Raw genomic sequence first — 24,347 nt, forward strand, 5'->3', positions numbered from 1 at the left:
AGCCAACCAACCAATCAGGGAATCTTATTTGGAAATCAGATTAGATCACCATAACCCCCCAAGGTGACCCAATGTTGTTTCCCAAATATTCATAATAAACCAATTCATCAGACATTGCTGATAAAGCAGTTTAGGTCCAGTTCTATGTTCATCCCTCTCGGGTAGAGGCATCTCATTGAGAAAATGCATTTAGTTTCCCTCTGAGATAAATCCCTGACACGATTTGAGCCTCTCCAAGAGGGATGAACATAGTCAATGCCACAGAACTGCAGCAGACTTGGATCCTGTGATACACTATGGTATTGGTAACCCTTCCGAATGTTAGTAAGGTGTTCAGAGATACGCACCCTAAGCAACCTTTTGGTGCGTCCTACATAGAACAGGCCACACGGGCACCATAGCAAATACACCACATATGACATATTACATGTCCTAAATTCATCAATATTGAATGTTTCCCCTAAGCAAGGGTGTTAATCCAAGATACATTAAAGATGGGATTAAATCCCTGGAGGATAAGAAAGAGATCATCATACGCCCGGCTGATAAGGGGGGTGGGGTGGTGATCTTGGATACATCATTTTATTATGAACAGCTAGAGGAACTGTTGGGTGACACTACCACCTATAGAAAATTGGATTCAGAACCTACAGGTCAATATAAATGCCAGTTGGAAGCTTTGGTGGAGTGGGGGTATGGGAAAGGGGTCCTTAACAGTAAGGAAAATAAATATTTGATCCCTAGCGCCTGTAGAATACCGGTGATTTATACCCTGCCCTAAATTCACAAGAATGTGGTGGCCCCTCCAGCACGTCCTATTGTGAATGGGATAGGATCAGTGATGTTCAGATTAGGGGAATACCTGGATAGATCCCACCAGCCCAGTGTGAAAAACACTAGAGCTTATTTAAGGGATACTACGGACCTTCTGAAAGCCCTCAGTGAGATATCCGTATCCCCCTATACTGAGGTATATCTGGTGACAGCTGATGTGGCTGGGCTGTACACTATTATCCAACATCAGGATGCCCTTCTGGCACTGAACTGGGCCATGAGTAGAAGAGAGGATGTCCCACACGCCCGGAAGGTGTTTGTGGGCCATGCATTAGAATTCTGCATGGCACACTACTTCTGGTATGGTGGGGCATTCTACTCTCAATGTGGTGGCATGGCAATGGGGGCTAAATATACCCCTAGCCTCGCCAACCTATTCATGGCTGAGTGGGAGGATAGGTATGTGTTTGGAACCAACTGCCCACAGCTCATATTTTACCGGAGGTTCATAAATGACCTGTTCTTCATATGGGAGGGAACGGAGGGGTCAGTTATTAATTTTCTGGAAAGGTTGAATTCTAACCCTAATAACATCAAATTGGAATTTAATATAAGTCCAAGTAAGGTCAACTTCCTCGATCTCGTAATAGCGAGAAAAGGAAGCAGCTTCAATACGACTGTGTATTTTAAGACCACTGACCGTAAGTTATTTGGCAATTTTGAAGTGGACATCATCCTGCTTGGATTAAGAATATTCCAAAAGGACAAGTTTTAAGGGTCCGTCAAAACTGCACAACAAATGAGGATTTTGACTCCCAATCCCAAGTCTTGAAAAAAAAAAAAGATTTGTACAAAAGGGGTATGAGGAGACCTTTTTGGACAATACTATTAGGGATGTGGCTAATACCCCTAGGGAGGTATGCCTTGAGTGGAAAAGCAAGAAAGCAGAGGGGGTACGACACCAATTACGATTTACATCCAGATACCATCACCAGTATAGAGAGATAAAGCAGATTTTCAAGAAGCACTGGTACATTTTGGGCAGGGATAAACATTTGGGTGTGATATTACCCAAACTTCCCAAATTTATTTACAGACATTGGGCACCTAACATTGGGGATAGGGTCGTAAAAAAGATTCTAGACCCTCCGGTGAGACAAACCATTTCTGGTGAACTGAAAGGATTCTTTGCATATAGAAGGTGCATCTGCTGTAGGACTGTCCGCCAAGTAAATAGAGGAGTTACCTCAGTGACCAATAGGGAGGGGGAAACATTCAATATTGATGAATTTATGACATGTAATATGTCATATGTGGTGTATTTGCTATGGTGCCTTAGGGTGCGTATCTCTGAACACCTTACTAACATTCGGAAGGGTTACCAATACCATAGTGTATCACAGGATCCAAGTCTGCTGCAGTTCTGTGGCATTGACTATGTTCATCCCTCTTGGAGAGGCTCAAATCGTGTCAGGGATTTATCTCAGAGGGAAACTAAATGCATTTTCTCAATGAGATGCCTCTCCCCGAGAGGGATGAACATAGAACTGGACCTAAACTGCTTTATCAGCAATGTCTGATGAATTGGTTTATTAGGAATATTTGGGAAATAACATTGGGTCACCTTGGGGGGTTATGGTGATCTAATCTTCTGATTTCCAAATAAAAGAAGATTCCCTGATTGGCTGGTTGGCTTGTTGTATCTGCCCTTAAGCTATAGATTTTGGGGGGAATGGGTAGGTGTTATGAGGTTTAATGGATTGGTTTAGGTCACCCTGGGTTACCATTTATGAGAATAGGATTGATCTGTTCAGATATTATGGAGAGTGAGTAATTTACCACTGTATAAACATGCTGTTTTTTGTTGATTTAATCTGATTTTTAAAGATTTTTACTTGAGGATCCTGAGGCGCTAACCACCCTGTTACAAATAAGGTTAACATTAGGTATATGATGAAATTAAAATTTAGAAATTCATTTTCATGGGCATTTTTATATATAAAAAGTTTTTTTTAGTTAATAATTTTTTTATGTCATTTGCTTGATTGACATTATGGACTAGTTCAATAGGTCCATCGTATGTTGATGGGAAGAGCTATGTATAATGCGGGAGGATCACTACTCGTTTTGTTGTAAACCCTGGTGCATTGGTGACACAGAGGGATGCTGCCCGCACAATGCGCAATCGGGGACACGGAGAACTCCGGTCTGCGCATGCGCGGTCTCGGAATTCGGGGGCCGCGCATGCGCGAGAGGTACTCATTCATCGTATATGACGTGGAATGCGTGCCTGCGTGGTTTGCAGGCGCTGAGGGATAAAAGGAGGGACGCCAGATCAGATAGCCAATCCCATGATCAAGTCTGGTATGACAAAACATGTCGGGGGCGTGGCTATCTGCCGAACAATACTAAAACATTAGCTTGTATACACGGTGGTGGAAGGTGACGCTGGACGAAGGGGATGGTACTAGTAAGCTAAGGCGCACAAATTCAAATTACGGACCTGCTGTGTGGGACCAGGCGGGATAGGTGAGTAAGGGTGAGATAGAGCGACCCAGTTCCCTGTTTAAGAGGTCCGCTGTGACCACCAATGCCCCGGTGTATTTAAAGCACCTGTTGGAGTTTGGAGTGTGAAGTGAATTGACCTATTTGCAGTGGCTTATTCTTTTATTGTTCATGTGAGTGCATAAAGAGTGAATTTTTAAGATTAAAGTGCTTTTACGGTATTACACTATTGGAGGCTTTCATTGTGATTTTTTTGAGGTACATGTGTAATAGAAACTTCTGAGCGGAGGAGATCCAGTGATATGAGATACTTTTTTGGAATCATCTCCTAAGAGGAGTAAAAGCCTTATTAGCCTAACACGTAAGTGGAAGGCTCAACAGCTGGGGAGTGTACTCACGAAGGGGGAGTGTACTCACGAAGGGGGAGTGTACTCACGAAGGGGGAGTGTACTCACGAAGGGGGAGTCACAATCACGGATGGTGTGGTGAAGGAGTTAACTGTTTTGGACACTGGAGATAGCTTGCACTTTTAAAAAGGACTACTGTAGAATGATCTAATTACAATCACTTTGGGTGATGGAATAATTAAATTTGTTTTGGTTGTTTTTTATTTACATTAATACTACAGTATTCATGCTGTTTAGTATATTTTCACATTCACAAAGTGGGTGACATGTACAGTTATATGTGTTTTATGTATACTTGTTTCTGAATATATCTATGTATGTGAGATTATAGATTATTTTCTGCTATTAATGAAGGTAGATTGTGTGCATTAGTATTTTACACAGGAATAGCGCTATGGGGTATTATTTATTATTATTATACCTTGGGCCCTTAATCTGGCCAGAGGAGGGGCCAAGATCTTTGTAAACACCCGAGGTGCAATAGCTAGCCGAAAGGCAGAGCTACAAACTGAAAGTGGCATTTTTCTACATGCAGGTATGCATCCTTGATGTCTATTGACGCCAGACGTTTTCTTCCTTGCAGGATGGATACTACCGATCGGATCGATTCCATGCGAAAGGACCATATCTTTAGAAATCGGTTTAGATCTTTGAGATCTAGAATGGGTCTGACATCTCCCTTTGGCTTTGGTACCGTGAAAAGGTTTGAATAAAACCCCATTCCCTGCTCTTGCATGGGAACTACCATGATAACTTTTTGCGACAATAGTCGCTCCAACGCTAGAAGGAGAGACTTCTTTTTCTCTGGGTACATTTGAACTGAGGAAACGAGGAAAAGGGAATTCTCGGAATTCTAGTTTGTAACCTAGAGTTATTGTGGAGACCACCCATTTGTCCTGAAACTGCTCCTGCCACAGCCCTGAGAACTTTAGTAGTCTTCCCCCACTCGAGAGAGGGTGCCCCTTCATAAGGTGGTCTTAGCGTTATGTCTTGAAGGCCTTCTCCCCCAGGACTTCTTTTGTCCCTGGGGTTGACTCTGCGTTTTAACCTTTGAGCCTGACGGAGGAGAGTGTCGTGATTGCCTGGAGGCTGATGACCCTGGCACTGGAGAAAGCGCCAGTTTAAAAGGAGGGATGTTTACTTTTTTTCTTGACTGGTAAAAGGGTGCTTTTCCCACTAGAGATCCTTTGGATATAATTGTCCAAATCCTCTCCAAACAGTTTTGCACCACGAAAGGGAAATCCCGCCAGGAGTTTCTTACATGGTGATTCGGCTGACAAATTTTTCAGCCATAAGATTCTACGCATGTGTACCAACCCAAGCATAAGGCGAGAGGTCTGAAGGATATAATCTCTGATAGCATCAACAGCAAAACACAAAGCTGCTGGTAGGTTAGCTAACCCCCGGGCTTGCTGTTCAGGTAAAGCTTTAAGCACCTGTTTAACATGGTCTCTCAAATATTGATAGACTCCAATTGCTGCCACTGCAGGTTGAGCTACTGAACCTGCCAAGGAGAAAACATTTTTTAATAGGAATTCCATTTTCTTATCAGTTGGATCCCTAAGCATCTGAGCGTTGTCAACAGGACAAGTCAGGCTTGTTTGTTTGTTTACGGAGGAAATGGCGGCGGCGACTGCTGGTATACCCCACATCTTAGTACATTTTTCCTCCATGGGATAAACTGTAGAAAACTTTTTAGGAGGAAAAAAATGTTTATCTGGGTGATCCCACTCAGGATAAGCTTTTCCAGTAAACCATGAACAGGAAAGGCATGTGCAGTTTGAGGAGGTTTCAGTGAACCCAAAGAAGAAGTGGGTTCTTTAACTGACTCAGGTACGGGTAACTTAAATGTGGAACGGACCAATCCAGCAAGAACTTGCACCAACATCTTCTCATCCTGAGAAGCTGAAGAGGGCCCTTCTCCACTAGATTCCTCAGAAGTGGAATCGGCAGTCTCCTCCCGATCCTCCGAGGAGGATTCCTCTCCTTTATCCCAGAGCTCCTCACTCTGAGGGTCCTAGGTGACAGAGAGGGGCCTAGTGCATTTTCTTCCACTGAGTGAAGATGCGATTAAGGCCACTAATCTTTCCTCTAAACCATTTATGGTTGAGGAAAAAACCTCCCGTGTAATGTATACAGTGGCTGGAGTACCAGAAACTCTCCCTGGCCAGCCTCCCTGGGTCCTGCAGGGGGGGGTGTGCTGCAGAGGGGGGGGTCCTCAGAGCATGAAAGGGACCCCTTTGAGCCCCTATTCTTCGGGGTACTTGTACCTCTTCTACCCATAGTGCAAAGCAGCAAAATGTAGAGGTACCACAAAAAAATGCACCGACTGCTGAGCACTGTAGTTCAGCAACTGCCGCTGCTACCAAGACTGTCTGGTGCCTAAGTAAATGCTGCCTGGGAATGCCTGTGTCCTCCACACTCACATGTGCCTGTCAGCTCTGTGTCCCTCCATACGCTGTGTGCATCTGAAAAAGAGTGCACTTTAAAGCCTGTGTAGCTTCGTGCTCCGCCCCCCCCCCCCTCCGACCACTTACACCCCCCACTCTTTTTTTTTTTTTATAAAGAGTTTCCCACGCGAGCAGAGGCTCTAACCCTGCTGACAAGCATGGAGGGGAGGCTGGGGCAGAGGAGAGGGAAGGGCGGTGGACGTGAAGCCGCTGTAATGGGTGGTGCAGTATGTTACCGCTCTCTGCCCAGGCCTGTCTCAGTCCCCTAATCCGTGGAGGGAGAATCCCAGAAGGAAAAAAAAAAAACCCTTACTTTCATCCTTCCTGGGGTATGGCTGGAGGAGCATAGAGCGTGGACACCAAGCAGACAGATTAGGCATGAAAAGGTATGTGCTCTTGGCAGCCGCCCGGTGGCGACTATAGGCATAGCATACATTTACTTAAAAAGGAGAAAACCTACTAGCATTAGAAAAATTCTTGAGGAGTCTCCCTTACCTTATCCAGTGGCAGGGTCTGAATAACAGACCCAATCTTCACCTGTCACGGTGGGCTCAGTTAGTGAAAAAAAAACTTTCAGAGACTGGGGCCCCCTAGAATAGGGGGATCCACAGTTCTGGGCCCGTAAAGCACTCTGCCAGGAATATGGCTGAAAAAAACAAATACTGGATCCCAGGGTCCAGCTCTCTAAAAAAAGAAGCGTTACAGGTAAAACCTCGTTTCTTCGGACATGAGGCCCGGGTACCATCTAAGTCGGTCTGGAAAAGACAATTTGAATGGATCCGGTTGCATAGCTGGCTCCAGTAAGGCTATTCCAGCAGAGCTCAGCACATCTTTACTTGTGACCAACACCTAAGACACTGGCGAAAAAAATGATGTTCCTCCAGTAGGGGAAAGGGGTTATAAGGGGGATTGAACTTCCTGTCTAGGGTGTGCCGGTGTCCAATCACCTAGTGATACCTTATAACCCATCAGTAATTACTGAGTCTCTGTGTCCCGTGATGTACGAAAAAGAAAGGATGGAATTACTATGTCCTGTAAAAATTGGTGGACACTTTAGATAGGAACCCTGGGTCCATGGACAAAATGAGCAGCAAGGTTCAGCTATTGATAATGCTTGTAATTCACTCTCCTACCGACATGAGGGCTACCAGGAGTGCCATTTTGTATGTTAGAAGTTTTAAAGAGCTTTCTTCCAGAGGCTGAAATTGTTCTTTTGTCAAACTCCAATACTGCCGATAGATCCCAAGGGGGAAATATGCTTTGTTGAGGTCTCTTCCTAGAGACTGCCTTGTTGAACCTTTATCATAGTGTTGTCTGCTAATCTCAGGTTTAGATAGTTGGAGAATGCCACCACTTGTACTCTGAGTACTGGAAGCAAGACCTAGATCTGTACCGTCCTGTAATAAAAAAAAAAAAAAAAAAATCAAGTACGGCTGGAATGACAGACCCAAATAGCCTACCCTTATCCTTCATCCAGCTGAAGAATTTTTTCCAAATATTGGAGTAAATTAGTGGACTTTTTCCTACTAGCCAATATAGCACAGATCACTTTTTCTGACAGGCCTTTGTTCTTTAGCAAATCTTCCTCAATAGCCAGGCAGTCAGAGAAAGACGCAGTAGCAAGTGAGTTTCCAGGGGTCTGTGATCCAGAGGTTCTGGAGAGCAGGAAACCATGGTCTCTTTGGCCAGAACGGGCTATCACAATGACCTCTGCATTTGTAGTTTGGATCTTCTGTAAGACTTTCGTAATGAGCCTGAAGGGATGAAATTCATACAGTAGATTCCCTGACCAGGGGTGGGTGAACGCATCCAATCCTAAACTGTTCGGATTCCCTGTGCAACGAGAAAAAAACTCCCCAGTTTCGCTTTTTTTTCCAAGCAAAAAAGATCCGTTCCATGCTCAGAAAATCTGCTAACGAGTTTAACCTTCCTTTGATATGTATTGCACAAGAGAAAGAATGTTTTCTTCTGCCCAGGAAAAAATAACCCCCGCTATTTCTCTGAGGAATGCCGAGTGTGTGCCTCCTCGTTTGTTGATATAGGATACTTTGGTGATATTGTCTGAAAGGATTAATACGGGCCTTCCCTTTTTGATGGATGCAATGTTGAGTAGGGCTTCCCAGGTGGCTCTCAGCTCTCTCACATTAGAAGACTTTGGCCCAGGACTGATCCCATTTTCCCTGTGCTGCCTGGTGGTCTGTGAGCGCTCCCAAGCACTTGCATCTTTTGTCTTGGCGGGATCCCCCGTGTCCAGCAGTGTTCCAGACACATTTTCTTGCAGCTACCACTGTAAGGATCCTTCACTTGACTTGGCAGTTCCAGATTGTTTAGCGATTGTTGGCGATCGTCCTCCAACATGAACCTCTGAAGAACTCATGCGAGTCTGGGCCCAAGTCACTGCCGGAATCGCACCTGTCATCAGTCATCTTCCTGATGGATGCTGTGGTATTCAGTATGAGCCTGTCCGTTTTTGCCATCAGCGTTTCACTTTTCTCTTTCAGCAAAAAGATTGTATTCAATGTATAACATTGAGTGAATCAACCATGTAAGCCAAAAAAGCAGCTTTCTGTGCTGGGAGAAAATTAGATTTTTCAGTGTTTAAAATCCACCCCAGATTCTGAATGTGGTTTTGTGTTAGGTTTAAAAGACCTTTCCAATACCTCTGATGTTTTTGCAAATAAGAGTAGGTCGTCTAGATATGGTATTGTAAGGATCCCTTCCATCCCTTAAGGTCTGTAGCGCTTTTGCTAACACCTTCATGAATATTCTTGGAGCTCATGCTAGCCCGAAAGGTAAATCGTTGAATTGGAAGTAGATTGTCTGTTTTGAGCTGTGTACTGCAAACCTTAGAAAAACCGTCAAGCATTCCCTGATGGGAATGTGTAAATAGGAATCTTTAAAGTCTATTGTGGCCATTAATACCCATTGAGTGAGTAGTTATCTTGTCGTAAAGATGGTTTCCATCTTGAATTTTTTTTATCCAATACTTCTGTTGAACGTCTTTAGGTTGAGAATGAGCCTGAATCTTCCAGATTGTTCTTTCCTTAGAAAGATGTGAGTAGAATCTCCCTTTGCTTTCCTTTTGTAAAAGTGAGGATATGACTCCTTGGTCCATCATTTCTAGGAGCAGGTTGTTCATGGCAGCTGCCATGTCTGCATTTCCCGATAGTGGAGTTACCAGAAACGGTTCTGGGGGGACCTGATTGACTTCTATGCGGTAACCCCTGGCGATTAGGTCTAAGATTCATGCATTGGTTGAAGTGGCTTGCAATTTGTTAGGAAGGCCCCCAGCCTCCCTCCTTCCCGGCAAAGGGAGTCATTACCCTTTTCTTTAGGCTGCACAAGGTTAAACAGGAACTCCCTTTTCCCTTTTGTTTTCTATTTCGCCATGGCTTACTTGCCAGCTTTTTTCTGCCCCATTTTCCTAAAAGGACAAAATCATTTTTTGGAATTGTTTTTTGGAAATCGGAAAACCTTGTTTGTCTGAACATTCCAACACTAAATCAAAATCTTCTCAAAAGACTAAGTTTGCTTTGAATGACAGAGAGCATACCTTTGCCTTGGAAGAGGCCCACATTTTCAACCAAATCACCCTCCTTGCTTGATTAAAGCTGTGCATCTGGCAGAAAATCTGATTGCTTTGGCCGCACAGTCCGCAATATATAAGCAACCGCCTTTTTTGAAGTACCGGAAGTGAATCCAGAAGCTCTTCTTTTGGGGCATCTCTCCAGTAAAATCTTTAGCTGCATTAACCATAGGTCAAGGGTCCTGGCAATGCAGGTAGAACCAATGGCAGGTTGGAAATGTACCACTCCTGCGTCCCATACTTTCCTAAGGTAGCCTTTGGCCTTCCTGTCCATAGCAACCTTAAGCGATCCTGCGTTTTCAAAGGACAAATCTAAACACTTTGCTACACTGGGGAGGTCTGCATCCAGTTTAGAACACTTCTCCCATAGTGACGCATCCTCTAAACACTTGCGGACCGTCCGCCACAGTTTTACGCCGCAGTTTTATGGCGGCTGCTTGAAGGAGGTCGTTGTTATGGTAGCAGCTAGCTGCCATAACCCCAGTATCCTCTTCTTCAGCAGGTGGTCCACTACAATATAAAAGCAGTCTCTGTGGTGGGCCCCCGCCGCAATCTGGTGCCCTCTACCGCTTAACGGAGCAGTCAGCAGTGGCGGAGGCGATCGCATCTCGTCTCCTGTCAGGTATGGAGACGAGTAAGGGGAAGCGGGCCCCCACCAGTCTCGACAATTGCTGGGCAGAAGCGAAATCAAAACGTCACTTCAGCCCGCAGCTCTTAAAGGGTCTTTTTTTTATTTTTTGCATTTTAGTGCAAATATGAGATCTGAAGTCTTTTTGATCCCAGCTCTCATATTTAACCACTTGCCGCCCGCCCTATAGGGAATTGACGGTGGCAAAGTGGTTTCATAATCCTGACCGGACGTCATATGACGTGATCAGGATTATGAGCTGCTGCGCGCCCCCGGGGGCGCGCATCGCGGCGATCGTTGTTGCGGGGTGTCAGTCTGACACCCAGCAACTACGATCTTGGTAAAGAGTCTCCGACGGAGACTCTTTACCATGTGATCAGCCGTGTCCAATCACGGCTGATCACAGTGTAAATGGGAAGAGCCGGTGATCGGCTTTCCCTCACTCGCGTCTGTCAGACGCGAGTAGAGGACAGCCGATGGGCTGCTCCTCTGACAGGGGGGGTCTGTGCTGATCGATTATCAGCACAGCCCCCCCCGAGGATGCCCACACTGGACCACCAGGGACGCCACTAGACCACCAGGGAAAAGGTAATAAAGGCCATAATCCTCCCTAGACCACCAGGGATGCCAGTCAGCACAATGGGTGCCAATCAGTGCCCATAATGGATGCCAATCAGTGCCCACAATGGGCATCACTGATTGGCATCCATTACTATAACACCGATGCCGCCTATGAGTGCCCACCTGTGCCGCCTGAGTGCCCACCTGTGCCGCCTGAGTGCCCACCTGTGCCGCCTGAGTGCCCACCTGTGCCGCCTGAGTGCCCACCTGTGCCGCCTGAGTGCCCACCTGTGCCGCCTGAGTGCCCACCTGTGCCGCCTGAGTGCCCACCTGTGCCGCCTATCCATGCCCACCTGTGCCGCCTATCCATGCCCACCTGTGCCGCCTATCCATGCCCATCCGTGCCGCCCATCCGTGCCAGCTATCAGTGCCAATTTGTGCCACCTATCAGTGTCTGTCCGTGTTGCCCATCCGTGTCGCCCATCCGTGCCGCCCATCCGTGCCACTTCATTGGTGCCCATCAGTGCCGCCTTATCAGTGCCCATCAGTGTAGCCCCATCAGTGAAGGAGAAAACGTACTTATTTACAAAGTTTTGAAACTGAAACAAAAAAAAACATTTTTTTTTTTCAAAATTTTCGGTATTTTTTTTATTTGTAGCGCAAAAAATAAAAACCGTAGAGGTGATCAAATACCACCAAAAGAAAGCTCTATTTGTGGGAAAAAAATTATAAAAATTTCATTTGGGTACAGTGTAGCATGACCGCGCAATTGTCATTCAAAGTGCGACAGCGCTGAAAGCTCAAAATTGGTCTGGGCAGGAAGGTGTTTAAGTGCCCGGTATTGAAGTGGTTAAAGAGGTCCCGTCATGCTTTTTTTTTTTATTACTAGGGGTGGTTACATTTGTTGGGATGTTTTAAATTTAGTTGTCAGCCAATATATGTACCTTTAGCGCAAAAAATTTAATTTTTATAACAGCTTACCTGTAAAATCCTTTTCTTTGAATGGACACTGACACTGGCACGCCCCAAGACAAAAAGTGCACTCCCTATATAACCTCTCTCACTACTGGTGACCTCAGTTTTGTAGCAAAGCAATACACGTTTATACCAAAGAATGGAGGGACCTCTGTGTCCCGTGATGTACTTCAAATAAAAGGATTTTACAAGGTAAGCTGTTATAAAAATCCTATTTTCTTATCGTACATCAGCGGACACAGAGCCAAAGTTACTATGTGTGATGTCCCATAGCAGTGCCAACTGAAGGGAGGGAGACAACAAAAGTAGGGCACCAAGAGACTAGAGGACTCATACTGCAGCCTGCAGTACACTGCACCCAAAGGTGATATCCTCATGACCTTTTACATCTACTTGATACAATCTGGTAAATGTATGGACTGAAGACCAAGTTGCAGCCTTGCACATCTCAGCCATGGAGGTTTGGTGATGCACTGCCCGAAGAGCACTAACAGCCCCGGTGGAGTGCGTTTTAATATGAAAAGGAGGAATTTTCTGCTTTAAACAATAAGCTTGAACAATCACTTGATGTATCCATTTAGGAATAGTAGATTTTGACGCTGTCTGTCCTCTTTTAGGACCGTCTGGCAACAAAAACAAAAAATCTGTTTTACAAATCTGAGCAGTCACTTTCAAATAGACCTTCCCCGCTCTCACCTTATCAACTGAATGTAGTGACCTTTCTTCCACAGAACGAAGTTCTGGAACAAATGAAGGCAGAACAATATCCTGGTTTAAATGAAAACCTGACACTACCTTCGGTAGGAATTTAGGATGAGGCCGCAATACAACCATATCCTTATGAATAATCAAATACGGCTCTTTACAATAAAGAGCAGCCAATTCTGATATTCTTGCACAAGATATGGCAACCAAGAAAATTATTTTCCTCATCAAGAGGATTAAGGGAATATCTTATATTGACTCAAAAGGCTGTTTTTGTAATGCCAACAGGACTAAATTTAAGTCCCAAGGGTTATGGGGTGATCTAACTGGAGGATAAGTCTGTGTTATCCCCTGAATAAAGTTACAAACCAGAGAGGGAAGCAAGTGGCCATTTAAAAAACCGATAAGGCCGACACCAGGCCTTTGATAGCACTCAAGGCCAGCTTCATTTCTAATCCCATCCGTAGGAATTCAAGGATCTTACCTATGACATATTTCCGGGGATGCCAACCCCTAGATTCACACCAGGAGACATATGCCTTCCAGACTCTATAGCATGACTCTGGAGGCCGGTTTCCTAGCATTAACCAAAGTAGAAACTATTGAAGTTGACAGCCCATGGTCTTTCAGAATGTGGGTCTCAATAGCCAAACCTTTAAATTTAGCATTTGTAAGGTAGGATGGAACAACGGACCTTGTGAGAGAAGGTCTGGCCTCAGTGGTAGGGTCCAAGGGTCCCCTAATGCCATCTTTAGGATTTTAGCAAACCAAGATCTCCTGGGCCATAAGAATCCCCTCCTTCCCTTCTTGCTTGATCATGTGAAGAAAGTGTTTAAGCAGAAGAGGAGGGAACGCATAGATCAGTGAAAACTGATCCCATGGAAAAACCAAGGCATCAGTTCCATATGCCAATGGATCCCTTGTCTTTGACACAAAATTGTCGATCTTTTTGTTGAACCTAGACCCAAACAGATCCACGTCCGGAACTACCCATCTTTGACATATTGACAGGAAGATGTCGGGGTGAAGGGACCATTCTCCAGGGAACCATTGTTGGCGACTCAAGTAGTGCACCTGCCAATTCTCTATTCCTGGAAAGAAAATTGCTGATAGGCAAGGAATGTTGTTTTCTGCCCAAAATAGAATATGATTCACCTCTCTCTGGGCCGCACGACTACTCATGCCCCCTTGGTGATTGATAAAGGCCACTGCTGTGGCATTGTTGGATTGGATCCCGACAGGACAATTCCATAGTCTGAGCATCCAGGCCTCTAGGGCCAGGCGTACTGCTCGCATCTAGAATATTGATGGGCAAGGTCCTCTCTGATTTGGAGCATTTCCCTTGGACAGACGCTCCCCAGCCCACTAGGCTGGCATCTGTTACCACCTTTCAGGTGATTGGTAAAAAGGATTTTGCCTTTTGAAGATTCCTGGATATCAACCACCAATTGAGGCTCTGACGCACTTTGTGGGATAAACGGATTGGGAAGTCCGGAGCTAGGACCTTCTTGTTCCGAGTTGACAGGATACTGTTTTGCAGTAGTCTTTAATGAAAGTGCACATAAGAAACAGCCTCAAAAGAAGCCACCATCTTTCCCAATAACTTCATGCAAAGTCGAATAGAAGGATTCTTCTTTGTTTTGACCAACTGAATCAGCTCCTTTATGGAATCGATCCTTTCCTGGGGCAAAAAACACCTTCTGAACTGTATCTATGACCAGCTCCAGGTACTGCAATCTCCTTGATGGTTTTAAGGAGGATTTCTCCAGGTTGAGAATCCAACCTAGGTTTTCCAGATAGCTGACTGCGGTGACCAAACTTTGGTTTAAGAGGGCTACCGATTGCTCTATCAACAGTAGATTGTCTAAGTAGGCTAGTATTTTTACACCTTGAGCGCTTAACCTGGCTAAAAGACGGTGCAGTAGCTAGACTGAAAGGCAGAGCTAAAAACTAAAAATGATGATTTTCCACCTCAAGCTTAGAGATTTCTGGTGAGCGGGGAAAATTGGCACATGGAGATAAGCATACTTGATGTTGATTGATACCAGAAATTCTCCCCCTTTTAGGATGGAGACTACTGATCGGATTGACTCCATGCGAAAGGAACAGATATTCAAAAACTGGTTTAGATCTTTGAGACCTAAAATGGGTCTGACATACCCGTTTGGTTCTGGAACCGTGAAAAGGTTTGAATAAAACCCTAACCCTTGCTCTTCCAAGGGGACCACCGATACAACCCTTTGAGACAAGAGATGATCCAAAGCTAGAAAGAGAGAAACTACTTTTTCACTGGATCTCTGGGAACGTTTGAGCTGAGAAAACTAGGAGACTGGAACTCTCGGAAATCTGTCTTGGCATTGTTTGTTCCTGGCAGACCCTTAAACTGTAGAAGTCGCCCCCCCCCCCCCACTCAAGTGAGTGGAGCACCCCTTCATAAGGAGGATTTAGTATTTTGTTTTGTGTGTCCCCCACCACGACCCCCCCCCCCCGGTCCTCTTTTGGCTCTGGGATTGACCCTGAGGTTTTCCTCTTGAACCTGATGGTGAAGACCGTCATGACTGCCTGGAGGCTGATGCCCCGGAACTGGAGAAGAAGCACGTTTAAAAGAAAAGTGCTTAAAAACTTCTTCTTAACAGGTAAAAGGGAACTTCTCATTAGAAATTCTTTGGGTATACTTATCCAGATTGTCTCCAAATAAATATTCACCATGAAAAGGGAAAATGGCAGGAGCTTTTTGCATGGCACTTCAGCTGATCAATTTTTCACCCACAGGCTTCTACGCACATGTACCAGCCCCAAGCATGAGCCATGAGGCCTGGAGAAAAGAATTTCATAGCGTCTACTGTAAAACACAACGCTTCGGATATACCGACCAAATTTTGGGCCTGCTGATAAGGAATAACCTTGAGCACCTCTATAAACTGGTCCTTTAAAGAGGAAGTAAACTCTCCCACTCTGATGCTTCTTTTCATTTAGTCCATTATAATAAGTAATTATCAGACTATAGCCACTGTAATCCAGCCCAAATCACATATTACTGTTTAAACCATCTTAAGCATTGTTTTCTGAGTCCACAGTGGAGTGCATTTCCCCCCTTACATTGAGCACGTCCTGTACTGTTAACCAAGCCTCCTTCTCAATCCAACGTTTCTATGGTAACCCTGCTTCCCTGTTCATAGCTTACTTGTTTATTTCATAGTATTTACTTGTGCCCATGTCTAATGTTTGCTTTTGTCAGACTTATCAGCTTCAGCTGATAAGACTGCAGTAATGGCCAAGTTTTTTTTTTTTGTAAAATCTTTTTTATTGAGTTTTTCAATAGCAAAGAAAATTGCCCACACATAGGCCAACAGTACCCATGCAGGGGCAAAATCTCTGCTGCGGCTACAGACCGCAGCAGGGCATATCAGGTAACACAACATGATCGGTCTGCCTCTGAAGCAACAACAGGCCTCAACCAGGCAGACCGATACAAACAAAACTAAAGGTATCTAAACCCCCATGTGGGGAGAGGTTAACAGCAGGAGAATCCGTGCTCAAAAGCATAAGTACACGATGTCATAGCATAGAAATACAAGTAGTACCTGGGTCAGTCTATTACCATATTATGACCTTAATGTTGGTCTAAGGGTTAGTTACTGCATCAGTCGCCGTAGTGCTATCAGCTAACCAACAAGTCCACACCTTCTCAAATTTTTTTGGGCATCCCCTGCCCTCATAGGTGGCTCTATAAAGGGGCAAACTGGCATTCATTAGACCCTTCCAGAACTTCACAGCGGGGGGAGATGACTGCTTCCAATTCATCGTGATGGCCTTACGTGCATATTATAGTAAGGATATGAGCATTTTCCTAGCTCTGTGGATTATCAGCTGCTCCACCAGCCCCAGCAGACAACATTTAGGATCATAAGGAATACTAATCTAATGTTAACCATTACCTGGAGAACTTCCTTCCTGTAATGCCCAATTGCTGGACAAGCCCAGAAAATGTGAAAAAAACAGTAATGGCCAAGTTTAGACTGTATGTGAGGTCACATGGTGTGTAGGAAGAAGCTCTGAGTGATTAGCAGAGTTCAGTGTTGTGCCGTAGGAAGTCCTGATAACAGATAGATAAGCACATAGAGAGTGTGCCGTAAATCAGGGGAGATCTGGGCATGCTCAGTGACTTCATTCTACAGCACAACAAGGATTACAACAATACTAAGCAAGGAGATATCTACAAGCAGTGTTCATTAGGGTTTTTTATGCTGATTTACATGGGACAAAGTTGTAGGGGAGGGTTTACGACCACTTTAAGGACCGAGCTACATGGATCGCTGTCAGAGCAGGCTGAACGACTGAAATAACGTTTTTTCAAAGGAATTCTAACTTCTTGTCTGTTGGATCCTTTTGCATATGAGCATTGTCTACTGGACAAGTCAGGTGTTTGTTTACAGAGGATATAGCGATGTCAATTCCTCATTTCTTATAGAACTCTTTCTCCATAGGATAAAGTATTGAAAACAGAGGAAAAAACTTTATCTGGGTGCTCCCACTCAGAATACATGAGTTTTTTTAGCCATGGATAGGAAAAGCATGAACATATTGGGGAGGCTTTAGTGAACCCAAACCAGAAGTGAGCTCATCGACTGACTGCATTATTGGCAGAAAAAATGTGTAGCGGACCAATTCCGTGAGAGACTGTACCAACAACCTTTCCTGAAAACCTGATCCTTCCCTATTAGGTTCTTCAGAAGAGGAGACATCAGCATCTTCTTGGTCCCTTGAGAGAAATTCGTCATCTCTCGCCCCTTACTCCTCAGCATAAGGGTCCTGAGCAATGGACGGGGACCTGCTACGCTTAGTCCCACTCTGGGATGCGATTAAAGCAACTAATTTTTGCTCCACACTTAAAAAGGTTGAAGAAACAACCTCCATAGTAATATACACAGGGGCTGCAGCGTGAAGAGCAGCTGCAACACTTGCACCTCTTGATGGCTCACTCTGACCAGCCATATTACTCTCAGGGGAGGATGTCATCCTTTTTGAGATGGTTCTAGGCTTCTGTGTGACTATAGTCTTTCTAGAGCCCGTTTTTGAGGTGTTTTTAAACCCCCTTCCGACCATAGCCCCATGCACAAAGCAGAGGTACTACCAGAAGGAATGCATCCACTGCTTGATCAATGGTCCAGCTCTGCTGCTGCTATTAATGCTCATCCTGATGCAGTAGTAAAATGTGTCAAAAGGAATGCCCGTGCCATTTTTGTTTGTGTCCCTCTGCAGCTTGCAACAGCAACAATGGTGCTTTTTAAAACACCACTTCCGCGCTGGACGTTGGAGGACACCAATGTTGCGCTAAGCCCCCTCGTCCCCCAAGGCCTTTAGCCTTTACTCTTTCCTTCAAAAAAGAGCTATTCCTGTGTAAGCGGGAAAAGAGATCACAGAGAGAGGGGAAGATATGGCAAAAGGGGGACCTGGAAGCCACTGAGCGGCATGCCGTTCTCGACCTTTTATTGAAGCGCTCCTTCCCCAAGAAGTGGGAAGAAAAGAAAAAAGCACGGGGGGGAGGCGTCTGGTGGGCAGGAACCCCCCCCCCCCCCACCAGACTTAACGGATGTCTGCTACCAGACGGAGGAAGAAAAAACTGCTGTATCCTGGGGAAACCCACAATCCTGGACCTGTATTAGCACCACCACCAGTAAAACTTTATGGACTGAATACCAAAAAGTACTGGATACCAGGGTGCAGTTACAGGGAAGACTGTTTCTTTGGATACGAGACCTGGGTATCATTCAATTCGGCTAAAAAGACACTTTGAATGGATCCGGCTGTATAGCTAGCCCCCGGCAAGGATTGCTCCAGTGGAGCTCAGCACATCTTTACTCGTGACCAACACCTTAGACACTGGCGAAAAACCTGAGGTACTCCCAGTAGTGGGAGGGGTTATATAGGGAGTGCACTTTTTGTCCTAGGGCGTGCCAGTGTCCATCACCTGAAGGTGGCCTATAACCCACATATTAACTCTTAGGCTCTGTGTCCCGTGATGTACGATAAGAAAAAGCTTGTGACAAGTGCATCCCTTTAAATTCTATGCATGTCTTCACACTGGTCAGTTGTGCTTCCGACGTGGTGTTAAAAATCTGTGTGGCATTTTTGCCAAGTTAAAAACGCACCTCCCAATTGAGATGCAACAGCAGTGACCCGACCAGCATAGGGGTGGCGGCTTCAGTGGAATGGTTTGCTGCCCCCTCCAAAAAAAAAAAAAAATAAAAAAAAACACCAGCGAGTTTTGCTATAACAAAAAATGTCTAATATTTCACAAAGCCTTTGTTTAAGTTTTATCAGGCACTACAGAAATGGTTGGTAAAGGCCACTGATATCAGAGGAGTTTTTTTATTTAGTTAAAAGTCAAACTATTTCAACAGCAACCATGCAAAAATGTAGGTATAGTTACCAAACAGAGGCAATAACCCCAGGTTAGGGACTCAAAGTACTAAAACTACTGGAGCAGCATGCCATCCAAACAATTAGTAGCTTCAGAAGCGTACAGTAATGGTAGCCAAAGTATTCTCAGAGTACACACAAATCTTTTTTTTTACCAAAGCTTTAGTAACTTTCTAAAAAAGTTAAGTGATAGGAAGAGACTATTAAACTAAATGGATTTCATATGGTTAATCTTTCACAAAGATGCCTGTAAATAAGATCATAAAGCACAATTGATTTTACCACATATTTTCCTTCGCCCTTAGCAAATGTCTCTAGCAGCTCTTAGAAATCGACTAGGCTACTGCTGCTATTTCTAAGTAACTACATCATCCACAAGGGCAAATTATTTTAGCCTGGTGAAAGCAATCAATAGCTATTAAAACATCTAGTTAGAAGCTCAGAATTTAACTATAATTTAGTGACTATCACAGGAACAAAATTATTGCTTGATGTGAGACACATTGTAAAATCTTGATGTGTTAAAGATAAACAAAGTATTCTTTTTTTCAAAGATTAAAACATTTGCACATACCTTTCTTCTTCGTATTCTTTCCCAAACAAGATATTGTCCCTAAGAGTTGCATTTAATATCCATGCTTGCTGTGCAACATAAGCAACTGAACCATTAACAGTAATGCAGCCTTCGAGAAGAGTCAACTAAAAAATAAAAAAAGTGTGCACACTCAAACTCTATAAATGATCTGCCAAGTATTGTAAAATATTCACCCGTAACTACACAGTGAACACACCTTATCAAAGATTTTGATTAAACACTTTTTTTCCTTCTTGTATCAACCAGATCTTGCCTTTAGTTGCTTCATAGGAGCATGGTTGAAAACACAAGAACAGATATTTATCTAGCCATTATCAGAAATAATGGCCCATATAATCCTACACTTGTGGGATACATCACTAGGAAGTGAAGAGAAGCTACACAGTTACATCTAAGTTAACTAATCTGAGTCCAAAGGTCTTAATTATCAATGTGAAATAAGAACGGTTTATAATGCCTACAACCTCTAAAGATACACAGGACAGAGAATTAGTAACCAGAATATGGTGTGTCATTTCTATTGAACGGTATAAAGCAGACCATAGAGGAATCCGTTTTTTTTTTTTTTATTTCATTCAACCAGCAGGTTGAACATGAAAAAACTGATCTGATTCCCGTATCCAAACACTCAATGAGGATGGGAGATTCTCCCTGCTGAGTTATTGTACATCAGCAGAGGGACTTAACCGTCATCAAAATACACTGATCAATGCGGCAGACTATAGACCATCATAGCAATACTACTATCTTCTGGGTAAATAGTGAACCCTCAATACTGTAGTGTGTGTTATCAGCTGTATTAAGTTAGGTGTTGAACAGCTCCTCTAACAGCTCCTCTCTTAGCCATTAGGTTGTTACACCACCTTTAGGAGAAGACTAGGCATAACATGTTATGAAAAACACAGAACTTTTAGTTCCGCCCAAGGGGCGGACCCCTAGGTAACAACCCTCCAGCCTGCCATGCAGCCCTCAGTATGCCAACAAGCAGTACAACGTAAAGAAATAGGAGGGGCGGGTGCTGTGTCAGTCTGAATTACAGAGAAAAGGATTTTACGTTGAGTACAAAAAAATCCTATTTTCTCTTATATTCACTGACTGGCACAGCTCCTCTCTGAGCCATTGGGACATCCCCAAGCAGTGACAAAACGAGGGGTGGGAAAACAGCATAAAAAACATCATCCACCATGGAAAGTGGGAAATAGTACAACTTTACCCACAAAAACAACAGTGTGTGGAAAAAAACCACAAAAACTGTTTGTTCCTCAGAGAGGCACTACCCTCAAAACCGCACCAAAACTGCGGTAACAATCAGTGCATTAACATAAAGGTACTGCGTTTTTACCCCAAAAAAAAGGAAAAAATTGCATATGCAATTGCAACTATACAAGCGCCTGCAAAACTTTGCGGCCAAAACAGGCATGAGCCGATGCACTGACATCTACCTTGCAGAACTTGGTAAACGTGTGAACAGACGACCAGTTCGCCGCTTTACACACTTGAGTGACAGACGCTTGATGTCAGAAGGCCCAAGACATTCCGATTGCCCTCGTGGAGTGGGCCGTGACCGGAAAGGGGGGCACCTGCTCCTTCAAGACATAGTCTTGTACTACTATCTGCCTGATCCAACTGGAAATGGTGGCCGACAAGACCACCATGCTTTTCTTTGGACCAGCCACTGAAACAAACAGTGAGTCTGACTTCCGGAAGGGAACCGTGGCAGACAAATACACTCTGAGCCCGAACCACATCCAGAGAATGGAGGGCCACCTCCTTAAGATGTGTCGGCTTAGGACACAGAGATGGTAACACAACGTTCTCATTGATGTGAAACGCTGAGGCCACCTTCGGCAGAAAAGAAGGTTGCGGACGCAACACCACCTTATCCTTGTAAATAACCAGAAAGGGTGACTTGCAAGAACAAGGCCGCCAGTTCCGAAACCCTCCTGGCCGATATAATGGCCACTAAAAAGACCACTTTCTGGGAAAGAGTCAACAGAGGGATCTCTCTGATATTTTCAAATGGCGGTTTTTGCAGCGCCGATAACACCAGATTCAGATCCCACGGGGGGTAACGGTGGACGCACCGGAGGAACTACATGCCGCACCCCTTGAACAAAAGTGCTCATTAGAGAGGGAGATGTCAGGGGTCTCGGAAAAAAAAAGGACAGCCAAAGCTGAAATGTGTCCCTTAATGGTGCTCAAAGCCAGTTTCTGGTCTACTCCCTGCTGAAGAAACAGCAGGACCCTGGATATAGAAAAGGAGTGCGGATGCCATCCTTTCTCCTCACACATGGAGGTATCAGCCTTGCAGGTACGATAATATATCTTCTGGGAAGATTTTTTCCATGCCCTCAGCATGGTTGAGATCACCGAGTCTGAAAGACCCTGGTTCCTCAACACCTGGCTCTCAATAGCCATGCCGTTAAAACCAGCGATGGTAAAGCAGAATGGAGAATCTGACCTTGAGACAGAAGGTCTTCTCGCAACAAAAGTCGCCAGGGAGCGTCTGCCACCAGGCGCACTAGGTCTGCATACCAGGGAAGCTGAGGTCAATCAGTATTACGGAGATCCCCTCGGCCCCCACTCTGCAGAGCAGATGTGGTAACAACTTCAGCGGAGGAGAGGCGTAGATCAGCTGGTACTGATCCCACGGAGCTACCAGCACGTCTAAAGCATCTGCCCATGGATCTCTTGTCCTGGAAACGAATCTCGGCACCTTCCGATTGAGATGGGAGGCCAGAAGATCCACATCTGGTGTGCCCCACTGCTAGCACAGTAGCCTGAACACCTCCCGATGCAATGCCCACTCTCCTGGGTCCAGCATCTGGCAACTTAGGTAGTCCGCCTGCCAGTTATCCACTCCTGGGATGTAAATGGCCAACAGGGTCGGTACATGTTGCTCTGCCCACTGAAGTAAGTGAGCCCCCCCCCCCCGAGCGGTAGCCAGGCTTCTTGTTCTTCCTTCGTGATTGACGTATGCCACAGCCATGGCGTTGTTTGACTGGATCCTGATCGGATGCCCTCGCAATCTTATCAACCATGTGGAGAGGCATAGCCTGATCGCTCTCAGTTCAAGCAGACTGAGCGGCAATTTGGATTCCTCCGTCGACTAGAGGGCCTGAGTTGACTGAACTCCCATTACTCCAACCCAGCCAGATAGGCTGGTGTCCGTTGTGACCACCGTCCATTTCAGAGGTAGGAACGACTTCCCAGACTGAAGTACCGGGGACCTCAACCACCAGATGATCAGGGAATCCCTAACTAACTGGCTCCCCTGGATATGTCGATCCAGAGACAATGGAGATTTGTCCCATTTTGTCAAAATCTCTTTCTGCAGAACTCTAGTGTGGAACTGATCATATGGTACTGCCTCGAAGGAGGCCACCATGAGTCCCAGGACTCGCATGCAGAAGCGTAGCGACGACCACTGGCTGTTCATCAGCAGTTTTACTGCAGCTCTGAGAGTCTGCAACTTGTCTGAAGGTAGAAATACTCTCGCTTCCATGGAGTCCAGCAGCAAGCATAGGTACTCCAAATGCTGAGTCAGTACGATCAGCGACTTTGTTAGGTTCAACAGCCACCCAAATTCCTGCAGGGTCCGCATGGTGATCGCCACATCCTCCTCCAACTCTGAGGCAGAAGCAGCTCTCAGGAGGAGATCATCTAGGTAACCACCAATCTCGATGCCGCTTTGCCGCAGCAACGACAAAACAGGAGCCAATACCTTGGTAATGACTCGGGGGGGGCTGATGCCAAACCAAAAGGGAGAGCCACAAACTGGTAGTGGGTTTCCACGACTGGCAATTGCAGAAACTTTTGACGTCGGAGGCATATGCGTATGTGCAAGTACCCATCCTGGATGTCTAAGGACGCCAGGGAGTCCCCTTGATGGAGGGCAGCGACTACTGAGCGAAATGATTGCATTCTGAACCTCTGTACTTTTACAAAGTAATTGAGGGCTTTTAGATCCAAGATTGGACATACCCCTTCCTTCTTGGGAACTACAAACAGGTTTGAGTAGAACCCCTGGAAACACTCCGATTCCGGGAACAGGTACTATCACCCCCACGATTCAGCAGGTCCCTTACCGCCCCCAAGAGGGCCTCCCGGCGACCCGGGGATACGGGTATGCTGGAGGGGAAGAATCTGTTTTGCGGCCAAGAGAGGAACTCTATCTTGTAGCCGGAGGAAATCCGATCGCAGACCCACTGGTCGGACAGCCAAGAGGCCCACCGGGCTGCAAACTCCTGAAGATGACTCCCCACCCGTGTTGCGGGTGGGGGCAAACCTTCATGCGATAGAACGTTTGCTCGCAGGCTTGTTAGGCTTGTGGTTCCAGGGATGCTTTTGTCCATAAGTGGTCATCCTGTCAGGCTGGAGACGTTTGGTCGAAGCTCCGGGCAGACAAAAAAGCAGCTTGTGAGGGGAAAATGAGGGCCCTTGCCTACAGCGTGGCTACTTAGCCTTCCTGGCCTGTGAGAGTAGTGTACTCTTACCATCTGTGGCATTTTTTAATAATGTCATCCAAAGAGGCTCCAAAGAGCCGGTCGCCAAGGAAGGGCAGATCCGTGAAGCCTTGGAAAACAGGGGAAGAGCATCCAGGGCCGCGTCACAAACGTACTTAAGTCCTTGCACTAGTTGGTCTGCTAGTTCCACACAGACAGGAGAGCCTGTTCTCCCAATTCACGGTGCAACAGTTTTGCCCACTCAGTATCTGCGCCACAAGAGCGGATGCCAG

General features: G+C 45.3%; 1 protein-coding gene across 6 annotated transcripts in view; it reads right to left on the reverse strand.

Moving 5' to 3' along the window:
- Nucleotides 1-24,347, reverse strand: part of ABCC5 (ATP binding cassette subfamily C member 5) — a 215,036-nt gene that overhangs the window by 64,811 nt on the left and 125,878 nt on the right. For all 6 annotated transcript variants that reach the window (XM_077487701.1, XM_077487702.1, XM_077487704.1 and 3 more), the window contains one exon: nucleotides 19,589-19,713. In XM_077487701.1, the coding sequence (XP_077343827.1) occupies nucleotides 19,589-19,713 (125 nt within the window). The remainder of the gene's footprint in view (nucleotides 1-19,588; nucleotides 19,714-24,347) is intronic.

Source organism: Lithobates pipiens, unplaced genomic scaffold, assembly GCF_037356315.1.
Source record: "Lithobates pipiens isolate NorthernLeopardFrog02 unplaced genomic scaffold, aLitPip1_a1.2 Scaffold_18, whole genome shotgun sequence".
Lineage (NCBI taxonomy): Eukaryota > Metazoa > Chordata > Amphibia > Anura > Ranidae > Lithobates > Lithobates pipiens.